Below are 25,828 nucleotides of genomic sequence, written 5' to 3'. Positions count from 1 at the left end.
TGTCAAAGACATGGTCTCAAGCTCAATGCCAAAAAGTGCATGGTCATCCCCTTTGGTAAAAACACTGTACCCATGAACTACCACATAGGCGGTAGTCTACTTAACACCGAAAGTGTGATAAGGGACCTTGGGACACAGGTGGACTTTGATAATCATATCGCCACAGTAGTCAGGAAATCCTATGTGGCACACCTCATCACAAAAGGTTTCTTATCCAGAAAAAAAGAGGTCATTGTTCCCCTCTACTCATCACTCATTAGACCCATTATAGAGTACAATGCCCCTTTTGGTATGTACCTCACAAGACATCTACAACAACTGGAAACGCCGCAAAAATACCTCACAAATTATGGGCCTCAAACAGATGCCTTATGCAGACCATCTCAAAAAACTCCAGCTTTACTCCGTCGCATATCGCCTACTCAGAGGCGATCTCTGCCTAACATACAAAGCTATGTCAAACCCAGAGCTGTTGGACTTGCTCCACTTAAAGAAATCCCAATCCCTTTGACCTACACGCTCTAGGGACCTAAACCTTGTTACCACAATAAACAGAACATGCTGGAGGGATAGATTCCTGTCCCAGAGACTTTCCATACTCTGGAACAGACTACCTATCTTTGTCAAACAGAGCTCCTCATTAACACTATTCAAGAAAAATCTTGATGATTGAATAGGAAATTCACCCCGGGGATCACTTCTGTGGTTCTGCTTGACAGGGGCACAGGAAAATAATTTTCTTGGGTGGCGAAAGCCAGGTTACCTTTTTGGCTAGGCTTGCATAGGCACTAGGGCCAATAGCCTAGTACCTATCTATGAACCTATAAGAATCTGCATGTGGAAGCGTGCTGAAGGAGCTAGCGTAATAGCTGCAGCCATTGAGCCCAGTACTTGCAAGACTTGTCTTGCCTGAACTCTCTTCTTGTTTATGAGAAAGGAAACTTGTTGAGGATTGGTTGACACCCTGTCTAGAGGCAGTTCTGCTATTATGCATCTTGTATCTAAGTCTGCCCCTATAAAGGTAATAGACTGACAAGGCAATAAGGCAGACTTTTCATAGTTTATTGTTATGCCTAACAGGGAACAAGTTTGGATTGTGTAGTCCCGTGCCTTGATTAGTTGATGCTCAGTGGTAGCAATGAGGAGCCAGTCGCCTAGATATGGAAACACCTGGAATCCAAGACACCACAGGTGAGCCGTGACCACTGCCATACACCTGGTGAACACCCTGGGGGCTGTGGTGAGACCAAAGGGCAGGGCCCTGAACTGATACTGACTGGCTCCCAGACAGAAACATAGGAATCTCCTGGACTGCCTGCCCATTTTTATATGGTGGTACGTGTCCTGGAGATCTATGGAGCACATCCAATTGTCCTGACCCAAGAAGGGAAGAATGGACTGCAGTGTCACCATCCAGAACTTTGTCTTTTTTACCGATTGGTTCAGCTTGCTGAGATCCAAGATTGGTCTCCAGTCCCCTGTCTTCTTTGGAACTAAAAAGAACTTTGAGTAAGTTCCGTATCCAATTTGGTCTGCTGGGACTTCCTGGATGGCTCTTTTTTCCTAGCAATCTTTGAACCTCTAGGATTGCATGATCCCAAAGACTGGGTGGAACATCTGAGATAGAATGTTGGTCTTTTGAGAGGGGCTGTGAAAAGGGAATTTTGTAGCCCCTGGATATTATTGACAGAACCCATGTTTCCCTCGTGATAGATTGCCAAGCTGCCAATTACAGTGATAGTCTGCCCCCGACTGCCCCCAGAGGTGGACAGCCGGGCCTCCCTTCAGGAGTGCTGGGAGTGCAGAGAAAGTACCTAGTTTGCCCTGCTGTTGTGGGCCCCCTCTGCCGCGAGGGCGGCATCTTCCATTATTGTTTCCGCCTCTGCCCCTGGGGGAAAACTCACTACGTGTGTCAGGTGAAGATCCCTAGGATTTTTGGAACCAAATTTTCCCACTCTTCTGACCCTTAGGATAGGGTCTAGATGAAGTGGAAAAACGGACCCCTACAGCAGAGTCAGTCTTGCCATCCTGTTCACACCTGGTGAGAGTCTCTTTTACCTGAGGCCCAAACAAGGATGAGCCATCAAAGGGGATGCTGGTAAATGAAGACTTAAAGGGTTCCGCAAATTGACAAAGGTGCATCCATGAGTGTCTGCGTAAAGCTACTCCAGTATCTGCTGCCCTACTTGCTCCATCTGCCACATAAGAAATGAGCCTCATGGAAGAGTATACCATGGAGGTCAAGGTCGCAAGCTGGGAAACTGCCCCGTTCACAACTCCCTCGGCTGTAGGATCTTGCAGGGTATCTCCTAGCTCCCTCATGAGATCTCTCTGAAGTCGTGTGAAATGTGAGAAGTAATTCAGCGATCTGAGAGTAAATGTTGCTGAAGGAAAAACACACTTCCCATACCTGTCCATCATACAAGACTCTTTGTTCGGCGGATGGACAGACAAAGAAGTTTCTGCATGTTCCTTCTTGGTGGCCGCTGCCACCACCAGAGAGGAAAGTCTCATCTTCAGGAGCTGTAATAAATTTGTTAGGTCTCCTCGGAGCAGGTTCCATGGTCTCTGGAGTGCTCCACGCCTTTCGACTCAGTACGGACAAAAGTGGGTTGAAAGGCGGAGACACCCAAGAGGTGGAGGTTCGGGAACCAAATGCGTCCAGGTATATGGACTCATTCTCAGAAGGGGCTAGGGACTTCCAGCCACCCCTCTGTCTGAGGATTTCCAAGATGTCTGAAAAGAGACATCCTCAGAGGGGGACCGTGGGGACCCTTCCGACTCATCCAAGTCTGTATCTGAAGTGATAGACAAAGGGAGTCTAGATGCTTCCTCTTGCATTTGTTCTTCTGACGGACCTCCTCCAAATGTTCAGGGGAGGTTTCGGAAGAAGTGGGGTCACCCAGTAGGGCATCCTGGGGCACAGATTCCCTATGCTTGGCAGGAGGAGGGCAAAGGCTGGCACAGGCACCGAGGGAGAAGGAGCCAATGAAGCTGAGGGTGGAGCAATCTCATCACACTGAAGGCGCCACGGTCCAGAGTCGAAGGAGCCTCTGGCTCTGAAGAGCCTGGAGATCTTCTTCGAACCGGGAGCGAAGGCTCCAAGACCAATGTAGGTTCCGAACTCACCTGTGCCAAAGCTCTGAGAGGGAGAACAGGGTTGGACAAGGGTCTGATGCCACTTCCCCCCTTGGAGCCAGTGAGAGAGCTTTGGCGCCCAGACCCCTCGACGGACTGAGATATTGAGGAGATCGGAGCAGTAGTCTGAACTGATAAGGGAGAAAAAAACAGAGCCGACGGTTCCACCACCACAACCTCCATGCACTCCGGCTCCGAGCCCAAGAGAGTCGGAGGAGGAATTGATGGAGAAGCTGGGAGGGCCGAAGGAGCCAAACTCTTTTGGGCTGGACTCGAGAGTAATTTAACAAGTGCCTGTTACTTGAGCCTGTTGATCACTCTCTCCATGTTGTCATCCGAAAGTCTGGAGGACTGAGAGGAGTGTGAAGAGGACTGGTGACTGCCTGCTCCAGGTTGCAGCAGCGAAGATTGTGGAGCGGAGTGTACCAGCTCCAAAGAAGGAGACCTTGATCTCTTATGGATCCGGACCGGCTCTGAGGACACAGATGGAGCCACCAGAGACTTAAGCTTTGTTGGAGCCAATGCTGGGGGCTTCTCAGTAAATTTTGTCTGTCTTGAGCTCGGAACCGATGGCTTGGAGTGTTTCTAGGACACTTTGGCTGGCCGAGGACCCTGAGATAAGGCATCTTGACGTTTCTTCAGGCCACATAAAAGAAGCTTATTTTTTCTGTCCTGCAGGACTCTGGAACTGAAAGCATGACAGATGGAGCAAGAGTCCTGCAGGTGAACAGCCCCTAAACAATAAACGCAACTCGTGTGCCCAAACATAAGGGACATTTTCTGGCAACATGAGTCGCATTTTTTTTAAACCCAGAGGGTTTAAACTCTTTAGACATAATTAGCACTAGTCAGAGGAAAAAGGTTTCCACAGAGAAAAACTATCACTCACAGCCTACAATACGCAGAGGTAAACAGGCTGATAACCACAAAGAAAATCTTTTAAAACTATGTCTTTTTTTTTTTTTTTTTTTTTTAAAGAAAGGAAGGAAGGAAGGAAAGGGGGAGAGCTTCTAATTTAAACGGCAACTCCCCCGATGGGAGAGCCTCCAACTGAAACTGCAATCCTAGAGAAAGGGTGAAGAAAGGGAAGAACCCTCTAACTTAAATGGGCTCTAAGGGGAAAGCAGGCGTGAAAGAGAAACGGACAGCCAAAAACACCACAAAGAGCAGAGAAAGGGGTCATTAGACTAACAAAGAAAGATGCACGCTCTAACGAGTCAATATAAAGTACAGTTTTGTACCTACCATAAATGCAGATGTCCGATAGATATGCAACTGCAGTCCTTACATATGGGTTGTCCTGCCTCAGGCAGCCCTCGGTCGGCCGGATTCCAAAGTCTGGGTCCGGCGTCGGCTGATGTCGCCTCCTCCCCGACGTCAGAGCGGCTGGGGTATAAAAGCATCAGCCAACGCCATCTTCCTCAGTGTTTCTTGCCCCAGATGCCAGGTGCCCTCCAAGGAAGGCTAAATTTAGAACTGGATGAAAATTCCAGACAAACACAATAGCAATAAACAGATACACCATAACAGATATCCCCAGCTAAGTATAAAAGGAGGGAAGTGGACCCAATACACAGAGGGGTAGGAGGGAGGGAAAACCTGACTGCAGTTGCATATCTATCGGACATCTACATTTATGGTAGGTACAAAACTGTACTATGTCCTTCAAGAATGCAACTGCAGTCCTTACATATCGGTTGAATACCATAGCCAAGCTGGGGGTGATAGGCTCTAAGATAAGGATGGTGTAGCTAGAATGCCCTGCAGGACTGCCGAAGCAAAGCCTGCTCGGGATCTAGAATATAGAGGCAGGTGGTAGTGCTTGGAAAATGTATGCACGGAGCTCCATTGAGCAGCTTCTAGAATGTCCTTTGTAGCCACCCCTCTTAGGAAGGCTGTGGAGGTAGCTGTAGCTCTGGTGGAGTGTGGCCTGATATTGGCTGGCACACCCTTTCCATGGAAAGAATAACCGAATCTTATGCAATGTCCAATCCATTTTGAAATTGTTTGTTTGGAAATTGCCCTTCCTTGCACTCCCGGAGCGTATGCTACAAATAGTTGGTCAGACTTCCTGTTGGCCTTTGTTCTGTGCAAGTAGTAGCGTAGTTGTCTGTGTATGTCCAAAGTGTGCAGCAGCTTTTCCCCTTTATTTTGAGGATTGGGGAAAAAGGTGGGCAGGTGAATTGCTTGATTTAGAGACACCCTGGATATCACTTTTGGCATAAAAGAAGGATTGGTTCTTAAAGAAACCCTGTCCTGATGGAAAATGAGAAATGGAGGTACTGCCATGAGGGCCTGTATCTCCGAGACTCTTCTTGCTGAGGTAATTGCCAACAGGAAAACTGTTTTCCAGGAAAGAAATTGCAATTCTGAAGATGCTGCTGGTTCAAAAGGAGGAAGAGTTAATTTTTCCAACACGAAGTTGAGGTCCCATGCAGGCACTGGTGGTTTTCTGGGAGGCTTGATATTCTTTATCCCTCTTAGAAATTGTCTTAGTAAAGGATGTGAAAACACAGGAGGATCAGTGTTGTATGATGCTGAAATTGCTGAAGCGTGTATTTTTATGGAAGAATAGGAAAGTCCATTATGCAGCATTTCTGCCAAGTATTCCAATATCTGTGGGATGCTCAATATTGATGCATCCTGTCCCTTGTTGGTATTCCAGATGTTGAATCTCTTGCATTTGGTTGAATAAGTCTTTCTGGTGGAAGGTCTGCGTGCTTCCAATAATATTTGTTGAACTTCCTTGGAAAGAGAGTTATGGGTAGAAATCATGGAACCCTCCAGGCTGTCAGCTGCAGAGTTTGCAGGTTGGGATGAACCGTCCTGTAATTGTGCTGAGTCAAGAGTAGAGGCCATTGAGGCAGGGGCCATGGGTTGGTGCAAGTTATGCTCCTTAGTAATGGGTACCAGTGCTGTCTTGGCCAATCTGGAGCTATTAAGATGCCTTTCGGATGCTCTGCTTTGATCTTCAGTAACACCTTGGTCATTAATGGTAGAGGTGGGAATGCATAGATTGTTAGAGAGTTCCAGCTGAATGAGAGAGCATCTATTCTCCAGGCTTGTGGATGCTGTGTCCTCGAGCAGAACTTTTTCAGATGATGATTGAGGTGGGAGGCAAAGAGATCTATGTCCGGCCTTCCCCATGCATGAGTTATTTGAGCAAAAATGTCTGGATGCAACATCCATTCGTGCGGGTCCAGGATGTTTCTGCTTAGACTGTCCGCCAGAACATTGTCCCTGCCCGGAACAAACGGGGATTGCAGCTGTATGGTTCAGTTTCAGGGACTTTTCCCAAAGAGTCATTGTTAGTCTGCAAAGGGGGTAAGAATGAGTACCTCCCTGCTTGTTTATGTACCACATAACCGTGGTGTTGTCTGTCTTTATTAGTAGATGGCCTTGTTGAGGATATTTTCCGAAGGCCTCGATTGCATGAATTACTGCTAACATCTCTTTTTGATTGATGTGTAGATGTACCTCCTGGGGGGTCCATTGCCCTTGAATGCATCTGCCCTCCATGTGCGCCCCCCCATCCATGGTCTGAGGCGTCCGTTGTAATGGTTTGGCTTGTTTGAGGTTTGTTGAAAGGCATACCTTTGTTTGACTGGCTTGCTTGGGCCCACCACAAGAATTCCCTTTTTAGACATGGGATGAGTGGGATAATTGCTTCTAAGTTGTGGCTGTGTTGAGACCATAGACTTTTTAGGTACCATTGCAGTTTTTTCATGTGTAGTCTTGCCAGTGGAATCAGTAGAATGCAAGATGCCATGAAACCCAGGGCCTGCAGGATTTTCCTTGCAGTCATCTGGGTGAGCTTTGCTAGGCTTTTGAAGTAATGTGGTAATTGTTTTTGCTTCTCTTCTGTGAGGTAAGCCATTTGTGATTCTGTGTCTAGTTTGGCTCCTAGAAAAACTATTTGTTGGGATGACAGTAGTCTTGATTTTTGTAAGTTGACTGTGTATCCCAAAGCCTGTAGTAAGTAAATGACATAATTCAAGTTTTTTGTCAAGGCTTGCTTGCTGTCCGCTTGTAAAAGGCAATCGTCCAGGTAAGGGTATATTTGTATCCCCTGGAGTCTGCAGTGCGCAATTACTGATGCCAGGCATTTCGTGAATACTCTGGGCACAGTAGATAAGCCAAAAGGCAATGCTGAGAATTGATAATGCTCTGACCCTGAAAGAAATCTGAGGTATCTTCTGCAACTGTGTCTGATTGGGACATGCAGGTATGCCTCTGAGGTCCAGAGTAACCAGCCAAGACCCCTTGCCCAGCATGGGAAGGAGTTTTTGTAGCGTCAGCATTTTGAATTTTGGTACAATGAGAAAAGTGTTTAGAGCGGACAAGTCCAGTATAGGTCTCCATTGCTTTTCTTTTCTTGGAACAAGGAACAGCCTTGAGTAAAATCCCTGGCCTTGTTCCTGAGGAGGAACCTTTTCTATTGCTTTGATTTTTATCAGCTTTGAAACTTGTTTGAATGCCTCTGCCCTTTGATTTTGTGGCAGGTTTGGCATGACCTTGTCTTGTTGGTAAAGTATGGAAGTGGAACCTGTAGCCTTGGTCTATTATGTCCAGAATCCATTTGTCCTTTGTTAAAATGTGCCAATTTTTTGAAAATAAGGATAATTTTCCGCCTAAAGGTGCTTCTCTTTGAGCCTTGGTCGGCGGTATCAAAGTCAAGTCATTGTGATTGTCCCTGTGGAGCAGGGGATGTCCCTGCGCCACCTCTCTGATTAGTCGGTTGCCATTGGCGTCCTCTGTAGGAGCCTCTGTATTGCCCTCTTCCTCGGGTACGCCTGTTTTTTCCCCTTTGAAACTTGTCAGTGTCTGGAAAGGACCAATTCTTAGAAGGCCAATTCCTGCTGAACCTTGGTGGCTGAACCTGGAGGAAATCCTTGACTGTTTGCACTGATTTAGCCTTTTCCTCAATTGATTTCAACACATCCTGAGCATTAGCACCAAACAGCTTTTGTTTTTCCAGAGGTGCATCTAGAAGCTTTACTTTAACATGATCTGGCAACGCCTGTTCTTTCAACCATGCGTGTCTATGAATGACTGCCCCTGTCATAGCTGCCCTACATGAAACTTCCAATGCATCATAACCACACTGAAGAAAATGATTGCTAACCTGCTGAGTGTTATGGACCAAATCCTGCAAGGCCTTTCTGTCTAAAGGCTCAGGAAAGGTTAACTTTTTCTGCAAATCATCCATCAAGAAATCCAGATACTGAAACATATGAAAAAGGCAATTAAGGGCTCTCATGGCAAGTGTGGATGAGGTATAAACTTTTTTCACCCACCTCTCCAGGGACCTAGCTTCCCTGTCTGAGGGCAAAGGATTTTTGGCCGTGGATGTGGCCACCCCTTTGGGCCCCTGGGAAATTGTTTCTAGATCAACAGAATGGGCCTTAAATAAATGTTTGTGAGTTTCAGGAACCCTGTAGTATCTGTCCGGCTTGACAGGAGCAGGGGGGAGAGAATCAGGAGAAGCAGTCGAATCTGAGTACACATCATCCAGTACATCTAACACTGGAGGGATAGCTAAAGGCCTGTGTTGGGGAAGCTTAAGGAAGGTACGCAGCCGCTTCCTGGAGTCGGAGAATTCCTGACCTTGCCACTGAAAATGCTCTCTCATGGAGTGGAGAATTTCCCCAAAAGAAATATCCTCAGGAGGAGAGGCAGAAGGAATAGATTCCTCCGCATCAGAATCCTCGTAGACCTGGAAGGACTCTTCCTGGGTATCTGAGTGATCAGAGTCACCAGAGGCTTCATCTGAAGAAAGGGTGTCTGTATGCTCAACCCTGGGCCTTTTGTCAGAAGGTGGCTGAAAACCTCTGTCAGGATGGGCCTGGGAGCCTCTGATTAAGGAAATTAAATCTGCAGCTAAAGTCATAATTTGTTTATCAGAAGTGGGCTGAGGCAAAGCTTTAGGAGGGTGAGACTTAGCCTGGCTGGCAGCCTTAGCACGTGTGTAGGCCTTGATAGACATAGACATAGGGGGCCTAGCTGCCCCACGTGCTGGAGTCACCTTGTCCACAGGTATGGTCTCAGGCAAATCCTGGGCTTCAGTTTCTGGGGGAAAATCAACAACCGGCACCGGCGCAGGCGCCGGGGCCAGAGTGATCGGTAAAGCGGTGTCGTCTGTCCGGAGCGGCGGAACAACCGCCTCAGAAGAGACCGATGCACTCGCGGTAGTTTTTGGCGTGGTGTCGGTGGAAGTCGTGGGCCGAGAATGTCGGTCCCGGTCTTTCCGTTTTTTGGAAATATGTGGTGTCGGTTGTTCCGACGGCATGTTATAAGAGTATTTATCGCCAAAAAAGTCTTCAGCAAACTCAGTCCGGCGCCTGAGAGTGTGCTTATTGAAGCAAGCACAGGCGGCACAGGCCGAGACGTCGTGGTCTGGGCCAAGGCAGGGGAGGCAGTAAGAATGGAAGTCCTTATGAGGTATTCGTTTACCACAAGACAAACAGTTATTAACTTTTTCAGTTTTTTCTGACATCGGCTGAGGCAAGAAAAGGTTCCCCAACGGGGTACGTAGCTTTTTGATGACTTTGGATACGTAAAACACAGGAGCTGACTGACCGGCACTTGCGAACTGCTTCTGCTTCGGGCACCGCGCGGCAAGAAAGACTGAGGAAGATGGCGTCGGCTGATGCTTTTATACCCCAGCCGCTCTGACGTCGGGGAGGAGGCGACATCAGCCGACGCCGGACCCAGACTTTGGAATCCAGCCGACCGAGGGCTGCCTGAGGCAGGACAACCAATATGTAAGGACTGCAGTTGCATTCTTGAAGGACATCCAGTACATTACCAAAAAAGCTGCATGAAACTAGAAAAACATAAAGTACTTGGCTTGAGCCAGTATGGAGCAATCTTGACGCTGCAAGCGGCAAACGAGATCTGGGTAGCTGCTGCTAGGCATGTTGGGATAAGGGGTAGCCTTGAGTCAGTAAAAGCTCTCAAGCTATTGTATATCGGCTCCTAACCTAACCAGCAAGAACAAAGGCGAAATGGGACAACATAACATCAGAAGTTTCAGGTGAAATATAAATATGTGCCAGTGTAATCCTCATCCCTTACTACTACAAATCTGCCACTATTATCTTTCTTTTTCCTCTTCTATCACAACTGGAGTTCCTCTAGCAATTAATATCAGTACTCCTCATTTCCTTTGTCCCTGATATTCTGTACAAAATCCAACCTGAAATAATTTATTTATCAAATTTCTCATGCTCACTTCTTTCAAAAGGTGTTTCATGTAGCATTGCTACTTGCACTAACTTTTCTTAAAGTTAGTATTCTATCATTTTGGTCTATATGTGCGAGTCCATTCAGATTCCTAGACGATATGGAAAGTATCGTCATTATGGTAAGAAGTCATTATTCCCACCTATCACATATATGGCAACTTTTTAAAATGTCTAATTCTAGGTTTTTGTGATGAATGCACCCATTAATGTTTGGCAAGTTAATCCTTTAAACATTTTTTTTCTTATCATCAACACTGGAACCTGTCACGTTTTGCAAGATTTTTTGTCTTAATAAAAACCCCAAAAAAAAAAAAAAACACAGCCCCAGAAGACCCCTTAACATATTAAGTTAATACAAACACACATAACCATGTACATATTCAAATAATGAAATTTAGCCTTCTGAATAGGAGTCTATGCCAAACAGACAGCTGCTAACACAGGCCCTAGTTAACTTAAAAGTGAGGTTATCTATGCTAAGATGCAAGTTATTGCCCATGCTTTTACTTACACTAGTTGGTGTCTGCTCTATTATTTTTACTTCCCTCTCCCCAGTTGTGAAAACTATTTGCATACATTCAGAAATCATTAACTTTTAGCCTTGAAGAAATCAGTGTTCTGTCTTTTATTGTCCTATAAATGGCTTGCCTCCATGGTAAAGTAGGAGAACATAGAAAAATGTATTCCCTCTGTTGCAGCCTGTAAGACAAGCTGAAACATTTACTGCTAAAGGAAAACTTTTCATTATATTCAGTGCTCTCATATATTTTTTTTCCAATAAAAATTATTAGATTAAGCCAAGGATCTTAATCCAGACATTCACCTACACAAAAGTAAAATAAAGCATATCAGCTCTACGTATATAATGATCTAGGGACTTTTACATACCATCTCTCATATCAACAACCCAAGATTACAGCTTAAGTTACACACTTTTACCTAGCTTAGCTTTTTTTCTCTTTTTGCACTGTAATGCCTATGTTCCTTAATACCAAAAAGGAAAGAAAAAATTACTTTAATAATGTTATCAGATACAAGAACAACTAAAATTACCTTAATGTAAAACATCCAATTTAAACTGTGAAAAGTTTCATAGACAAGAAATTACCTTTTTCCTTCCTCCTTCCCTCAGAGTCCTTCCAACCATTAATACGAGGCATATTCCTTTTACTTCCTCAGAAGTTTAATAAAGTCAGAAAAAGTCCACTTTTTCCACTTATTCTTATACAGCCATAATTCACAAATGCAGCTGATGCTTTGCAGTCTCACATTTATTCACTAATTTTCATGTTGCTGGTCTTCTTCTTGTTCATCTCCATCTCCCAGATACAGATCCCAGATAGATTCCAGTGTGTTCCTGACTCTTCTAGTAAACTCCTGTGCTTTTTTTAGTCTCTCAAGCATTTTCCTTTGAAACAGTGGAAAAGGTATCACTGAAAGTCTCTCCATGTGTTTCATTATCAGAAGAATGAGAAGCTGAGTCCCCTCATTGGCTCATTTTTTTTTCTTGTTGGACAACCTTTTGCATTTTCTCCTTAGCCTGTTCTGCATCAAAAAATAACTTTGATCCTCCAGGAAAAAATACACATATATTTTAAAGACAGCTGGATATAACAGCTTGAATCTCAACCTGCTTCTCGGCATTCTCTGATTAGCGGAATACATTTGTTTTTCTTCTGCCTGGTGTACAGTGAATAATCATTTTCCAAAAACACTCTACTGTCTCCAACTTTTATTACTTTGCCCTTTTACCACATTTTTTCAGGATCAAAATTTTCTTTTGGTAGGTTTGCACCTTTACCAACAAAAGGTCTTGGCTGCTTTCTCATGGCCATATTTTGGGCATACACACCTCATGCCTTGTCAATTAACATTTCCTGCAGTGGAATACCAGTCCAATTGCTTGCAGTCTGTTCCTTCAACTTTCTCTGGCACAGCAGAAAATCTCCGATTTTTCCTACGTGCTCTGTCCTCCAAGTCTACCATTTTTTGAAACATCTCTTCTTGAACAGTCTCAGCCAGCCTTTTCATCATTTTTTTTATCAGCTTATCTAAACATCTGTTTAAAGCTTCTTCTATTTTTCCAACCTTCTGTAATTTGAATACTTTTTCATCTATTTTAATCAGCTCTGAGCACATTTGACTTATTTTTTCCTCTAGATTACTGGAAGCCATGTCTTGCAACAAAGATGGGGCTTGAACTGCTTTTTGCTAAACAGCTGCAGGATTCTTCCCAGTCAGTGTTTTCTCTTCACCTTTTCCAGTTGATTTTTTTCTGGCTTTCTTAGTTTCTTCTTTGCAGGCATCCAGGCAGTGTACTTGCTAGTCAGTAACTGAATTTTACTCAAGTTGACAGTATCTCTGGCTGCAGTTTCTCAACTTCTGTTTTCACAATAAGAGAGCTGAAGTTAAGCTGTAGGTAGATCAGTGTGCAGCTACCTTGGAAGTCTCCGCTGTGAACTTCTTAATCTGGATGGCTGCTTTGAAAGGATCTAAGATGAACTATCTTGAAAAAGAATAATACTGGCAAAACAACAAGTTCTCTCACAAAAATCAGACTACTATAAACCTTTGTGTTAATCTTGGCATTTCTGCATGCTTAGGTTTGGATATCATATAATAAAAAGCTCACTAAAGTAAAAACTGAAGAGGGATTACCACCTTTGGTAATCTGTAAGAATAAAAAACTGAGGAGGTCTCATGGACTACACTGTGACATACACACCATGGTACTCCAACACAGAACAGAATTTTCTCTGCCACAGACAAGATGATCAAATCTGTTAGTAAAAATTGTTGCATATAGTTTAGTTTCTAAGTGCCACCTAATGCTTATTTTAAGTGCTAGACAACTTTCTCTTCACCTTTTAGCATTTAGTTTTCTCTGTAGCAAGCAAGAAGAAAAGCAGACAACAAATCAGAATACAGAAGTCAGAATCATCATCAGCCCCCTTTTTCCCATTTTTTTCTACACGGGGTTGGGGTACTGTGTTAACTGTTACCAACTCTCTCGATTCAGTGCCACACTCCTTCCTTCTTCAACACTCATGCCCAACTGTCGTAGATCTTATTTCACACAATCCATCCACCTTTTTGCTGGATGTCCTTGCTTCCTCTTAACTTCTTCCTGTCTGTCCCAAATCTTCCTCACCACATTGCCTTCTGCTTTTCTGCATGTGTGTCCAAAACACTGTAAACTGTTCTCTTTGATCTTTTCTGTAATAGGAGCTACTCTGGCTTCTGCTCTTTCATCTGTCCCACAGCGTGGATCCTACTACCCTTCTCAGGCACTTCATTTCCATCACCTCTAGCTTCTTCAACTGTTCTGCCTTAACTGCCTAGGTTTCTGAACCATACAATAGTACTGGTTGCAGCACTGTCTTGTACACCTTACTTTCCAGCATCTTTGGCATTTTTCTGTCATAGACTACACATGACACTCTATGCCAGTTGGCTGCATCCCCTCTGACTCTTGCTTTGACCTCTTCTTTCAGATTTCCTCAACAACCCCTCCCAGATACTTGAAGTTGTTTACCTGTTCCACTATTTTCCCTTCTATCTCTGTTCTCAGCTTCTTCTGATTTTCCCCAATTTGCTGTCGTTACCACCATCTTATCTGTGCTTAGTTTCATCCCATGTGCCTTCAGTTTTGCATTCCATTCTCCTATTCTTTGCTGATGCTCTAGCTCAGAGTCTGCCTGTAATGCCATATCGTCTGCATACAGCAACTTTGTTGATCTGTCCCCTCGGACCTTTTGCTAATGCAGTCCATCACCAGTATGAACAGCAGTGGGCTCAGAGCTGAACCCTGGTGTACACCCACTCCTCCCACTGGGAACCCCTCTGTGAGGCCGAACACTGTTCATACTTGAGTCATTGGGCCCTTGTACATAGCCTGCACTAATTCTACCAATGTTTCTGGGACTTCAAACCACCACAGTACTGCCAGATTAGCTTTCTTGGGGCCTAGGTCATATGCAACAGAAATGTCGGAATGTTCTGTTTTAAATGTAACCAGCAATTCCCAGACGTTCATGCGTGTGTGTGCACGCCTGTGTGTGCTGTGATTTCCCTCAGTATAAGGAAACAATAAATGGGCTAACTAGTAGAGGAGTAGTCCACTGTGGGAAGTTAAGACCATTTATAACTTATCACATCGAGAAATTAGGGCTCTCTGATAATATCTAGGCCATAAAGGATATAGTCTTTAATTATAGAGTCTGATGGGAACCTAGACAATGCTTAGAAAAGTAGAAAAATCATTTGCAGGATGTTTGTATACTTATTTTGCAAAATAATATACAGCAGCAACTCACTTTAAACAGGCATGCAATTCAAACAAGAAAGGAAAACTACTGACTCTGAGAACAAGGAAATCTGAATACCATAACAATTTGATGACTCCTAATCCAATAAATTATTTTCTTAAATTATACAAATGAAGGCAAAAATGACAATTTTTTTTTTCTTGCTGAACAAACTGCTGCATGGATGAAGCAAATTTAAATTACATTTTATGAAGATGCTAGTAAACGTCTAGGTTTTGAGTACGAGTCTAATTGCAATTAAAACAAGTGGTGCTACCAAAGGGAAAAGTCTTCTTCTCTAAATGTGACAGAAATGTTCTGCTTTGTTAGAAGGCCTACAGGGCTCTATACAGATTACTGAAAATATGTTATTTTGTTTCAATTCCAGACTACATCTACTTGTTAGGCACAACTAGAATTTACAGAAAAGTGTCTGCAAGAATTCTGTGAATATTCCTATAAAACATGGAGAAGACTAATTAAATGGAACAGCTAGGCAATCTATGACTTCAGCTGCACTAGATCAAGACAGAACATAAGTTAAAAAAAAATCTTAATTAGAATAGAAAAATTAGTATACTAGTGTGTACTAGAAAAAAAGAATTATACAATAACCTGGCATACATTATTAGGCAGAATGTCTTGTTTGCTTTTGTGGACTATACATATATATATATATACACACACACATGTATAAACTAAAATGCAAACTATATGAGCACAGATAGATTAAATATGATATGTAAAAAAACACAAATTAAAATGCCATAACATGTGATTGAATAATAAGAAAAAAAAGCTAAAACTTGTGCTTAGTGGGATTGACATAGTCAAGAAACAAAAAAATTAAGTTGTTTTACCTGCAGCTCGGATACACTGTGCTCCTTTTCCAGGACCGATTTCCAAGCTGTTTATAAGTGTTCCAACAGGAAGAGCTCCAAGAGGATATGAATCTCCTTCTTTGGCTGAAACTGTAAAGCAAACTATGTTTAGTCAACCAACATTATATATGCTTTTAAATTAAAAATGAACTTTAACTGAATTTATCAATGCAGATTTTGTTCTGTAAACCAGTCCTTCACAGAGAATATTTGCTTTCACGAACTTCAGAAAAAAGGATGCTCTATTTCCCTTGTCCCACCAAAGAAAAACATTCCTTGAATTTAAAAAATATTATGACATAATGCAGATGTATCTCCAACAGTGTGTCTGTAATTCTGAAACTCACTGTTAAGAAAATGAGCTAATATTTTCTGGGCAAAATGCATAAATCAAATACAGTAAACAAGATGGTTAATACGTCTGGTGCAACATGCTCCCATACAGCTGTAATAATAAGCAAATCCACTTGAAAGGAGCATTCTGCTAGCATTCCAAATCCACTTGAAAGGAGCATTCTGCTAGCATTCCAAATCCACTTGAAAGGAGCATTCTGCTAGCATTCCAAACCTGCCTTTATCACCAATGTTTCACTTCAGAACTCAACACTTGAGTTTGTGGTTACTGACAGGGCAGTTAAGATGCAACAAGATAAGATGCACAACACAGTAATCATAAAAACAACATGATGTAATACAAAATTAAAATTTAAACATCTAATGCAAACTGCAGTTGTGTAAGATGAACTTACCATGGCAGTAGATGTGTGAATGATCACTGCTGCAGTAGCCTTAGCCAAATGGGTTATTCTGCCAGCTTCCAAAGCTTCACTAGACCTTCCACTTGCCCAAACTGTCAAGCAGTTCAAGATGAACCGACTAAAATACAAGTTTGGGAGCAAAAACCTTCAGAGAATTCCTACCAGCTGACAGAGGGAGGCTAAGCCGTGAAAGGAAAATGCTAGAAATAACAAAAAAATCAATGTCCACACCCTGGCATACAAAAAAACACCAAAAAAGGGGGGGATGGAGGAAATGGCTACTGTAGCTGTGGTCATTCGAACATAGGATCATAGGACGTTATTAGGCTAATGGCCCTGGCCCTTACAAGCCTAGCCAAGAGTTTATCCTCAAAAATTAAACCTCAGTCAGCACTTGTCACCCCTGTCAGTGAGGGACAAAGGTGGAACCCCTGGGATAAATTTGTGGTTTCCCATCCACTCATCAAGGTTGCGCTTGAAGAGGGTCAGCGATGTACTCTGTTTGACATGTTTGGGAAGTCTGTTCCAGAGATAGGGCATCCTCTTAGGTGGGTAATGTATGAAGAGTTAGACTTACAGATATGGAGCATCTCTAGTAGGGCAGGGTCCTATATTGCCTTGTAGGCGAGGCGAGACACAGATCACCTCTGAGCAATCTGTACGATACAGAGTAGAGTAATAGTGATTTGAGCCTGTCCGCATAGGACTGGTGTTGGAGGCCATCGATTCTCTTTGTGAAGTATTTTTGTGGCCTTTCCAGTTGGTGCAGGTGTTTGCAGAGGTACATACCAAACGGGGCATTATATTAAATTATAGGCCTAATGAGGCAGGAGTACAGAGAGTTAATAACCTCCTTTTTTTCTGGATGCAATCCCTTTACTTATGAGATGAACCAAGTAAAAGGCTTCTCTGACCACTGCCACTAGATGATGTTGTCAATCTGAATACCCAGGTATCTCACCACAGGTTGTGTGCTAAGGGAGTTGCAGTTGATGTGATGATCAGTAAGGGCCATGTTTTTGCCGAATGGTATGATCATACTTTTTTGTGTTTAACTTAAGGCCATAACTTTGGCACTAATTACCTGTTGCTGTGTGACCCTCTTGCAGTATGTTAACATCATCTAGGTAGTCAATAACAGCACTCAACTTACAGTCATCTGCAAACCTGGTCAGCCACAGGTCTTTTGTCTTTGCCTGGACCTCTGAGAAGTAGATACCAAACAGTAGGGGTCTCAGGACAGATGGGGAACACCACTAGTGACAGGTCTGCTGTCAGAGGTGGTGGCGTCTTTTTTGACCGTGTGGGTCCTATTGGTAAACTAGTTGGCCACCCACCTGACGACATAGAGATTTACGCCTAGTTGAGTTACCTTTTCGATGATGCCTAAGTAGGGGATTGTGTCAAAGGCTTTGGCCAAGTCAAGGTAAGCTGTATGTACTGACTTTCCCCTCATCCAGGGTCTTGATGACAGTAAGACGTCAACCAGGTTCAACAGGCAAGATCTGCCTCTAACAAATCCGAAATGGGTGGGGTCAAGTGCTTGGAGATTGCCTATGTTCTTGTTTATAAGATCCATAATAATAAGCTCCATGGCTTTACAGATCAGACTTGGCAAGCTAATGGGGCAAATAGGTTTCCTAGGTCAGTACTGGCACCACCTTTGTGCAAGTGGATGACAATGGCAATTCTCCACTCTGCTGGAATGAAGCCTGTACTTAGGCTATGGTTAAATAGGGTGCTTAATGGCAAAGATAGTTCTTGCTGGAGATGGTGTAAAATGCAGCCTGGAATACTATAAGGTCCTATGGTTATTTGCCTTGGATAGGGCCTTTAACACTTGATCTATGGAGATGTGATGTGTGGGACAAGCATCGGGGATGTCGAATGGACCTTTGGGGGGATGGGGGGTAAAGTTTGCACTGAACCTATCAGCTAGCAGGTTGGCTAAGCCAAAAGGATAAGTTTAAGTGGTACTGTTATGTACTAATTTGGAACAACCTGGGCTTGGCCATGGAGGTTCCTGAAGTAGCCAAAGAAGGCTTTGTAGTTTCCCTCTGTTTTGAAGGCTAGTTTCAATTCATAATTGGCTTTGGAGGTTTTCACTAGTGATCTAATTTGCATGTTAAGGCTGAGGAGGGAGTTTTTCCAATTTGGAGTTTGTTCCTTTTTACCCTTGGACAACAGTTTCTTTCTTTTGTTGTAAAGCCTATTGATAAAGGATGTCCATATGACAGGTTTGTGTTTCCACGAGGAGCAGGTTTTAGTTCTGTTGGGTATGGCTGAGTCCATTCAGTTGTACAGGTGCTTGTATACTGCACTGGTGTACTGTTCAGCATAGCTGTCTGCATCCTCTGAGGGGGACAGTGATGTGAAGCTACTGATACCCTCCCTTAGGACGTTGCAATCAGCTTTTGAGAAGTTTTTTAGCCTGGTTCCGGCTTGGGGGGTTGGGTGGGACAGAAGCTTAGAATGAGACAGACCAATGATCTGATCTCACCAGGGAAGAACATATCTTCTTATCATAGCATCTACTGTTATGGTAAGTTCAACTTACACAACTGTACTATGTTCTTCATATTTATCACTGCTGCAGTAGCCTTAGCTATATGGGTCGATTACCATACCTAACTATTTTTGGGAAAAGGAAGAAGGGTCCAAGAGCCCCTGGAGAATGGTCCTAGCAAAACTTGATCTAGACCTAGAGAAGGAATTATGCTTGCAGTGCTTTGTAAAAGTATGTACAGAGGATGAATTTGCAGCTTCTAGAATAATTCTAGAATCCAACCCTTTCCAAAAACCCATTGATGAAGCCAAGGCTGTGGTAGAGTGGGCCTTGACCTCGCCCAGAATAGATCTGTCATAGTGAGTATAACAAAACTTAATAGCCTTAGACAACCATTTGGAAAGATCTCCCTTCTTCTCACATTCACAAAAAAATGGACAAATGATCCCAAGATCTTTCTGTCATGACAGTACCTGAACTGTCTGCGGACACCTGAGGCATGGAGTATTCTTCCTCCCTCATTTTTAGGTTCAGGAAACAAAACAAGGAAACAGATAGTGTGGCTTAAAGTAAACTTGGATACCACTTTAGCCATAAAAAAAGGATTGGTTTTCATAGAAACCCTGTCCATATGCAAAAGGAGGTAGGGCTGATTCTCCATAACAGTTTGCAACTCGGCTACCTTTCCAACAGAGGTTAGAGCAATCAGTAAAACTGTTTTCCATGTTAAGAACCTCATGTCAGCCAGATTAATTGGTTCAAATGGAGCGCGTATTAACTTCTCTAAAACAAAATTATGATCCCAAGGAAAGGCCACTGGTTTACTTGGATGCCGCTTAAGCAAAACCTCTTTCAAGAATATTTTGACACGAGACTGCCTTGAAAGAGGAGGATCCATGGGTGGACATGCTGAAATGCCCAACAAAATGAACCTTAATAGACGAATAAAAAAAAGCCATAGGATAGTAACTCTCACAAATCCTGCAAACTAGAGAACAACTGGTAATTAATGGGTGCTGATTATGTTGTTGGCACCAACTAGAAAACCTTTTTAACTTGCTAATATGTGATTTTCTAGTAACAGGCTTTCTTGCCTGCATTAGTACCTGCTGCACACCCTCAGAGAATTAAGACTCTATTATCCAGACAATCAACTGACGTTGACTGATGTCAGGGTATATCAAACACCCCCTATTCTTAGGTGAGAAGATCCACTCTGTCAGGAAGCTTGTGGTAACTGCCCTGGCCATTTCCAAAAGCGAGTCATCACAATGATCTTGGGAGATTCCTTCTGAATCTTCAAAAGTACCCTGGATATAAGTGGAAAGGCTGGAATGACATACAGAAACAGTTCTGTCTAAAGAAAAGAAAAGGCATCTGTCTTTCAGGCCTTCTTGCATGAAGTCCTGGAACAGGATTTTACCAGTTGACTGTTCTAAGATGAGGCAGAGAGGTCTACTTGAAGAATTCCCATAGATGGATCAAATCTTGAAAGACCCCATGATCTAGTATCCATTCATGAAAATCTGCCCTGGTCCTGCTCAGCTCATCTGCCACACAATTTTGTTCTGAAGGAATGCAGGCTGCCTATAGAGTGAGATTGTACTGTGAAGATATATCCCATGCTGACATGGCTAACCTGCAAAGGGGGTATGACCTGGTTTCCCCTTGCTTGCTGATGTTCCACATGACCATGGTATTATCTATAATCACTTGAAGAGGTCCTGTGGACCAAAGACGGCTCAGAAAGTTAAGTGCCTTGATCAGAGCAAGTATCTCCTTGATATTTATGTGCATGCATCTGTCCTTGGTATACCACAATCCCTTCACTTTTATCCCTCATGAAACTGCTCCTAAAGCAAAGCCTGAAGCATCTGTGGTGACTGACTGCTTTGGAGCATGGATGGAGAAGGGAAGATCTGGATTTAAGGATATCCGTCGTCTCTGCCAAATCATTTCTCTTCTGACAAACACAAGTACTTGGATCTGAAAAGATAAAGTGTTTTGATGCTGGGACCAGAAATACTACTGCATCTTTCTCATGCTGAGTCTTGCTAGGGGTAGCATGAGAAACATAGATGCCATGAAACCCAAATCTCTGAAGTATTACCTTGCAGTGTCCGAAGGCAGAGTGGAAAACCTTAGAAATACATCTAGATAAAGATCAATTTTTTTTCCTTTAAAAGAAAACTGAGGTGTCTAGATATCCCAGGAACACAATCCTGTGTGAAGGAGTTAAGAAAATCTTTTGAATGTCCTCCTGGAATCCCAGCTTGTGCAAAAGATTTCTCACCCTAGAGATAGACTACTGACATTCTGAAAAACACTCTGCAAAGATAAGCATGTCATCTAAATATGGAAAAATGTGGATAGCCTGTAGCCTGCAATGAGCTAAAACTGGAGCTAGACACTTTGTGAACACTCTTGGGGCAGTGGAAAGGTCAAAGGGTAAGGTGGAGAACTGATAATGTGACCCAGACACACAAAACCTTAAGAAACGCCTTAAGCCTGTATGAATAAGGATGTGATGATAAACATCTTTTAAGTCTAATGTTATCAGGAAATGCGAAAGAGGAAGAAAAGTTAACGGGTTGTGAAGTGGCATCATTTTGAAGTTGGGCACTATCACACACATGTTTAGGAAAGAAAGATCCAGAATTGGTTTCCATGCGAGAACATCCTTGAATAAAAACCCCTTCCCCACCTGAGAAAGAGGTACTGGTTCTATCACTCCTTGGGACAGCATGCGATGAAAAACAGGAGGAAATAAGAAAGTCTGATCTGCAAGAAGAGGAATGACCCCCCCCCTGGAAAGAAGGAATTTCCTCCCACTGCCATCTGTAACCCTGTTGAATGATTTTCCAAATCATGTGTCTGAAACAAGTTTTTGCCAAACAGAAAAATGGAGATTCAGACTTTCTGAATGAGAGTATGGACCAGGGTGGGAAGGGATCACATGGTCTCTTGAAGAGTCATTCAGACTAGTTGGACTGTCATTGGGTTTGGGAGGTTTGGAACCCCCATTGTCACTTCTTCTTAAACATCTGTTTATCTGACTTCTTTTGAGACTGTTTATTCTGTGTTTTGTCAAAACTGGATAGGGAGAAAGAAAATTCCTTGGACAATTTGGAAAAGAACAGCTAAAAAATTTTAGAGATTTCCTGAATCAGCTTGCCCCTTTTATGACGCTTTTTGAGCACCTCTGCAGCAGAGGATTGAAACACTAAATCTTGATCAAAGGGAGAATTTAAAATCTTATTTTTAAATCATCTGGGAGGTTCTGAGAATGTAGCCAAACAAACCTCCTTAAAACAGTACCAGTGGACATAGCCCTGGAAGTAGTATTGACGGAATCATACACACACACTGCAAATAATAAGTAGTGACCTGTGCAGTGCAAGAAACTAGGTTATTTAAATCATTTTTTTCTTCACAAGAGTTAAGTACTTACCAAATGATAGATCTGTGTTGTCTGTCTCTGTCTGGATCAGCCTATTGGGTTATCAGATCTGGTGCCAGCCAAATCCTCTAGACTTCAGCTCGCCAGGCTCCACCTCCCCTACCCATAATCCCTTGCCCCCCAACATACACCTCAGATTGAGTTTGACCCATCTTAATACAGTTCTAAAACACATTTCTCACATAAAGGAGAAGGCCAAAGGACATCAAGGAAAAAATAACCCAACCTCCCCCCACTCAGTCATCTTAGATAAGGAGAATCGCCAAAAAGGCAGGGGCTGGAGGTTGCTGAAGGCTGAACCAGACAAAGACAGACAGTATTAATCTATCATTATGGTAAGTACATCATCTTCATATCTGTTGTTTTCTCTGTCTTCAAACTGTGGCACAGAGTCCCCAGAAATGTAAAAACCCTGGGAGGATCTAAAGAAGGCTACGCCACAACACAGTGGAGGCAATGCAAGCTCTGGACACCGACTGAATGTCCTGCTTATAATGAAAAACAAAGGTGTTATGGCCCACTGTGTAGCTGCTGCACAGACCTCATCCAAGGACATTCTGGAAATGAAAACTGTAGAAGTAGCCATAGGTCTAGTAGAGTGACCCTTTGGTTTACCAGGCAAAGCCTTGCCTTTTAAGGTGTAAACAAAGGACATACTGTCTGACAACCACTTTTGCCACAAGTCTGCCCAATCTGGATTTTGAAAAGGAAACAAACAGCTGGGCAGTATTTTCTAAAGGTTTTTGTCCTGTTCAGATAAAATCTTAACTGAAAATGCACATACAAGCAATGCAGCAAGTATTCATTCTTGTTTGAAAAATTAGGGAAAAATAAAGGAAGGTGAACAGACCTATTCAAATTACTCTTGGAGGCTACTTTGACCAGAAAAGAAGGATCGGTGAAGAGCAAAATCCTATCTTTGTGAAATACCAGATAAGGAGAAGCATCTAGAGCTTGTAGATCTGCAACTCTCACAGCCATGGTAATGGCCACCAGAAACGTTTTCCAAGATAACTTTAGGTCTGCAGTAGGAGAAGGTTCAAAAGGAGGGCCTGCAAGGACTTGTAACATGAAAGGCAAATTCCAGGATGGGATCGGATCCAGAATGGGGGCGGGAGGGCCACAAAAGAAATGCACCTTTGAGAAATGCCTTTGAAATGTACACAGCAGCCAGAGGACCATTATCCCTGCTGACATGAACATGAGAAATGGCTGCTAGCTGTACCTTAACTGTAAAAAACTAGAGCCTGAATTAAACAATTCATCAAGAAAATCTAGAACTGACTCTAAGGGGGTGGAAAAAGGACCAAATCCTCGAAATTCCATCCATACAGTGAAACATTTCCATTTACTGGAATATTCTCCCCTAATGGATAGCTTTTGGGAAGAGGACAAAATAAGCATAACACTATCACACAGTTTGGGATTCCTGGCCATCAACGGAACTGGAGAAACCATGCGGTTAAACTTTAGGGACTGCAGATTGTGAGAATCCAGACCTGCTGCATGAGAAATGAGATCTGGAGAGGGATTCAAAAAGTACAGTTTTGTACCTACCATAAATGTAGATGTCCAAGAGGTATGCATCTGCAGTCCTAACAAATGGGTTGTCCTGGCCTCAGGCAGCCCTTTGGTCGGCCGGATTCCAAAGTCTGGGTCTGGCCTCGGCTGGTGTCGCACTTCACCCGACGTCATAGCTGCAGTTCTTCGGGTATAAAGGCATCAGCCGACGCCATTTTCCTCAGTGTTTCTTGCCCCAGATGCCAGATGCCCTCTAGGAAGGCTAAATTTGGATAAATGCAAATGTTTCCAAACAACAGAGAGCAAATAGAAATAAACATGTATATACATATATACAAACAAATACACCATAATAGATTCCCCCAGGATGGGCAAATACCCTAGGAGTACCACAGAGGGGAAGGAGGGTGGGTAATCCTGACTGCAGATGCATACCTCTCGGACATCTACATTTATGGTAGGTACAAAACTGTACTATGTCCTTCAAGGATGCATCTGCAGTCCTAACAAATGGGTAGAATACCATAGCCAAACTGGGGGAGGAGGTCCTAACAAGATTATGGTGTAGCTAAGATCCCTTGCAAAACAGCAGTGGCAAAACCTGCGCGGGATCTGGAGTATAAGGGTAGATTATAATGCTTGGCAAATGTATGCACGGAGCTCCAAGTAGCAGCCTCTAAAATGTCTTTTGTAGCCACTCCTCGTAAAAAAGCTGTAGTTGTGGCTGTAGCCCTTGTGGAGTGAGGTCTGATATTTTCTGGAGTTGCCTTTCCATGATAAGAATAACAAAATCTAATGCAATTTCCTATCCATTTTGAGATTGTCTGTTTTGAAATTGCTTTTCCTTCCATTCCTGTGGCATATGCTACCAGAAGCTGGTCAGTTTTTCTATTGTTCTTGGTTCTGTCCAGGTAGTAGCGCAATTGTCTATGCACATCCAAGGTATGCAGCAGTCTTTCTCCCTGTTCTGTGGGTTGGGGAAGAATGTAGGTAGGTGGATTGCTTGGTTTAAAGATACCCTGGAGACCACCTTTGGCATAAAGGTAGGATTAGTTCTCATGGCCACTCTATCCTGATGGAAGATAAGGAAGGGTTGTACTGCCATTAATGCCTGTAATTCAGAAACCCTTCTTGCTGAAGTGATTGCAAGCAGGAAAGCTGTTTTCCATGATAAGTACTGTAATTCTGCTGTTGCTGCTGGTTCAAAAGGGGGAAGTGTCAACTTTTCTAGCACAAAGTTCAAGTCCCATGTAGGCAATGGTGGCTTCCTTGGTGGTTTTACATTTTTGATTCCTCTTAGAAACTGCCTGAGTAGAGGATGAGAGAATACTGGAGGATCCATGTTATATTCTGCTGAAATAGCTGACGCATGAATCTTTATGGAAGAGTAAGACAGGCCATTGTGAAAAAGCTCTGCTAAATACTCCAGGATGTTAGCTATGTTTACCAGTGCTACATTTTGCCCTTTTGCTGCACTCCAAAAGAGAAATCTTTTCCATTTTGCTGAGTAAGTTTTTCTTGTTGAAGGTCTGCGAGCTTCCAAGATAATGTCTTTAACCCTTTGAGATAAATCTGGGTTATTTTGTCTTATGCAATGCTCCAAGCAGCTAGCTGCAGTGTTTTCAGGTTCGGATGCAGGGTTTTGAAGTTGTTTTGTGTTAGCAGTAAAGGAACCAGAGGTAGAGGCCATGGGAGTTCCCGAGACATACTCCTCAGTAGTGGGTACCAGTGCTGCCTCGGCCAGTCTGGAGCTATCAGGATGATCCTTGGTCTTCTTTGATCTTCAATAGCACCCTGTGCATCAAAGGAAGAGGTGGGAATGCATATGCTGTCAGGTTTTCCCAACTGAAAGAAAGGGAGTCCACCTTCCAAGCAAGTGGGTGGTAAGTCCTTGTGCAGAATTTTTTCAATTGGTGATTGTGTGGGGATGCGAATAAGTCTATTTCTGGTAGCCCCCATTTCCTTGTGATGGATTTGAAGATGTCTGGGTGCAGCATCCATTCGTGGGCA

At 43.3% G+C, this 25,828-nt stretch overlaps 1 protein-coding gene across 1 annotated transcript in view; it reads right to left on the bottom strand.

Annotated features, from left to right (window-relative positions):
• The window catches only part of MRPL2 (mitochondrial ribosomal protein L2), a 443,294-nt gene that overhangs the window by 53,717 nt on the left and 363,749 nt on the right, over positions 1–25,828 (bottom strand). Inside the window, exon 5 of the mRNA XM_044087913.1 lies at positions 15,553–15,663. Within this exon, the coding sequence (XP_043943848.1) occupies positions 15,553–15,663 (111 nt within the window). The remainder of the gene's footprint in view (positions 1–15,552; positions 15,664–25,828) is intronic.

Source organism: Protopterus annectens, chromosome 1.part0 (genome assembly GCF_019279795.1).
Source record: "Protopterus annectens isolate FY-2018-M chromosome 1.part0, PAN1.0, whole genome shotgun sequence".
Taxonomy (NCBI): domain Eukaryota; kingdom Metazoa; phylum Chordata; order Ceratodontiformes; family Protopteridae; genus Protopterus; species Protopterus annectens.
Note: the sequence above shows the minus strand (reverse complement) of the source record. Positions and strands in the feature narration are given on the sequence as shown.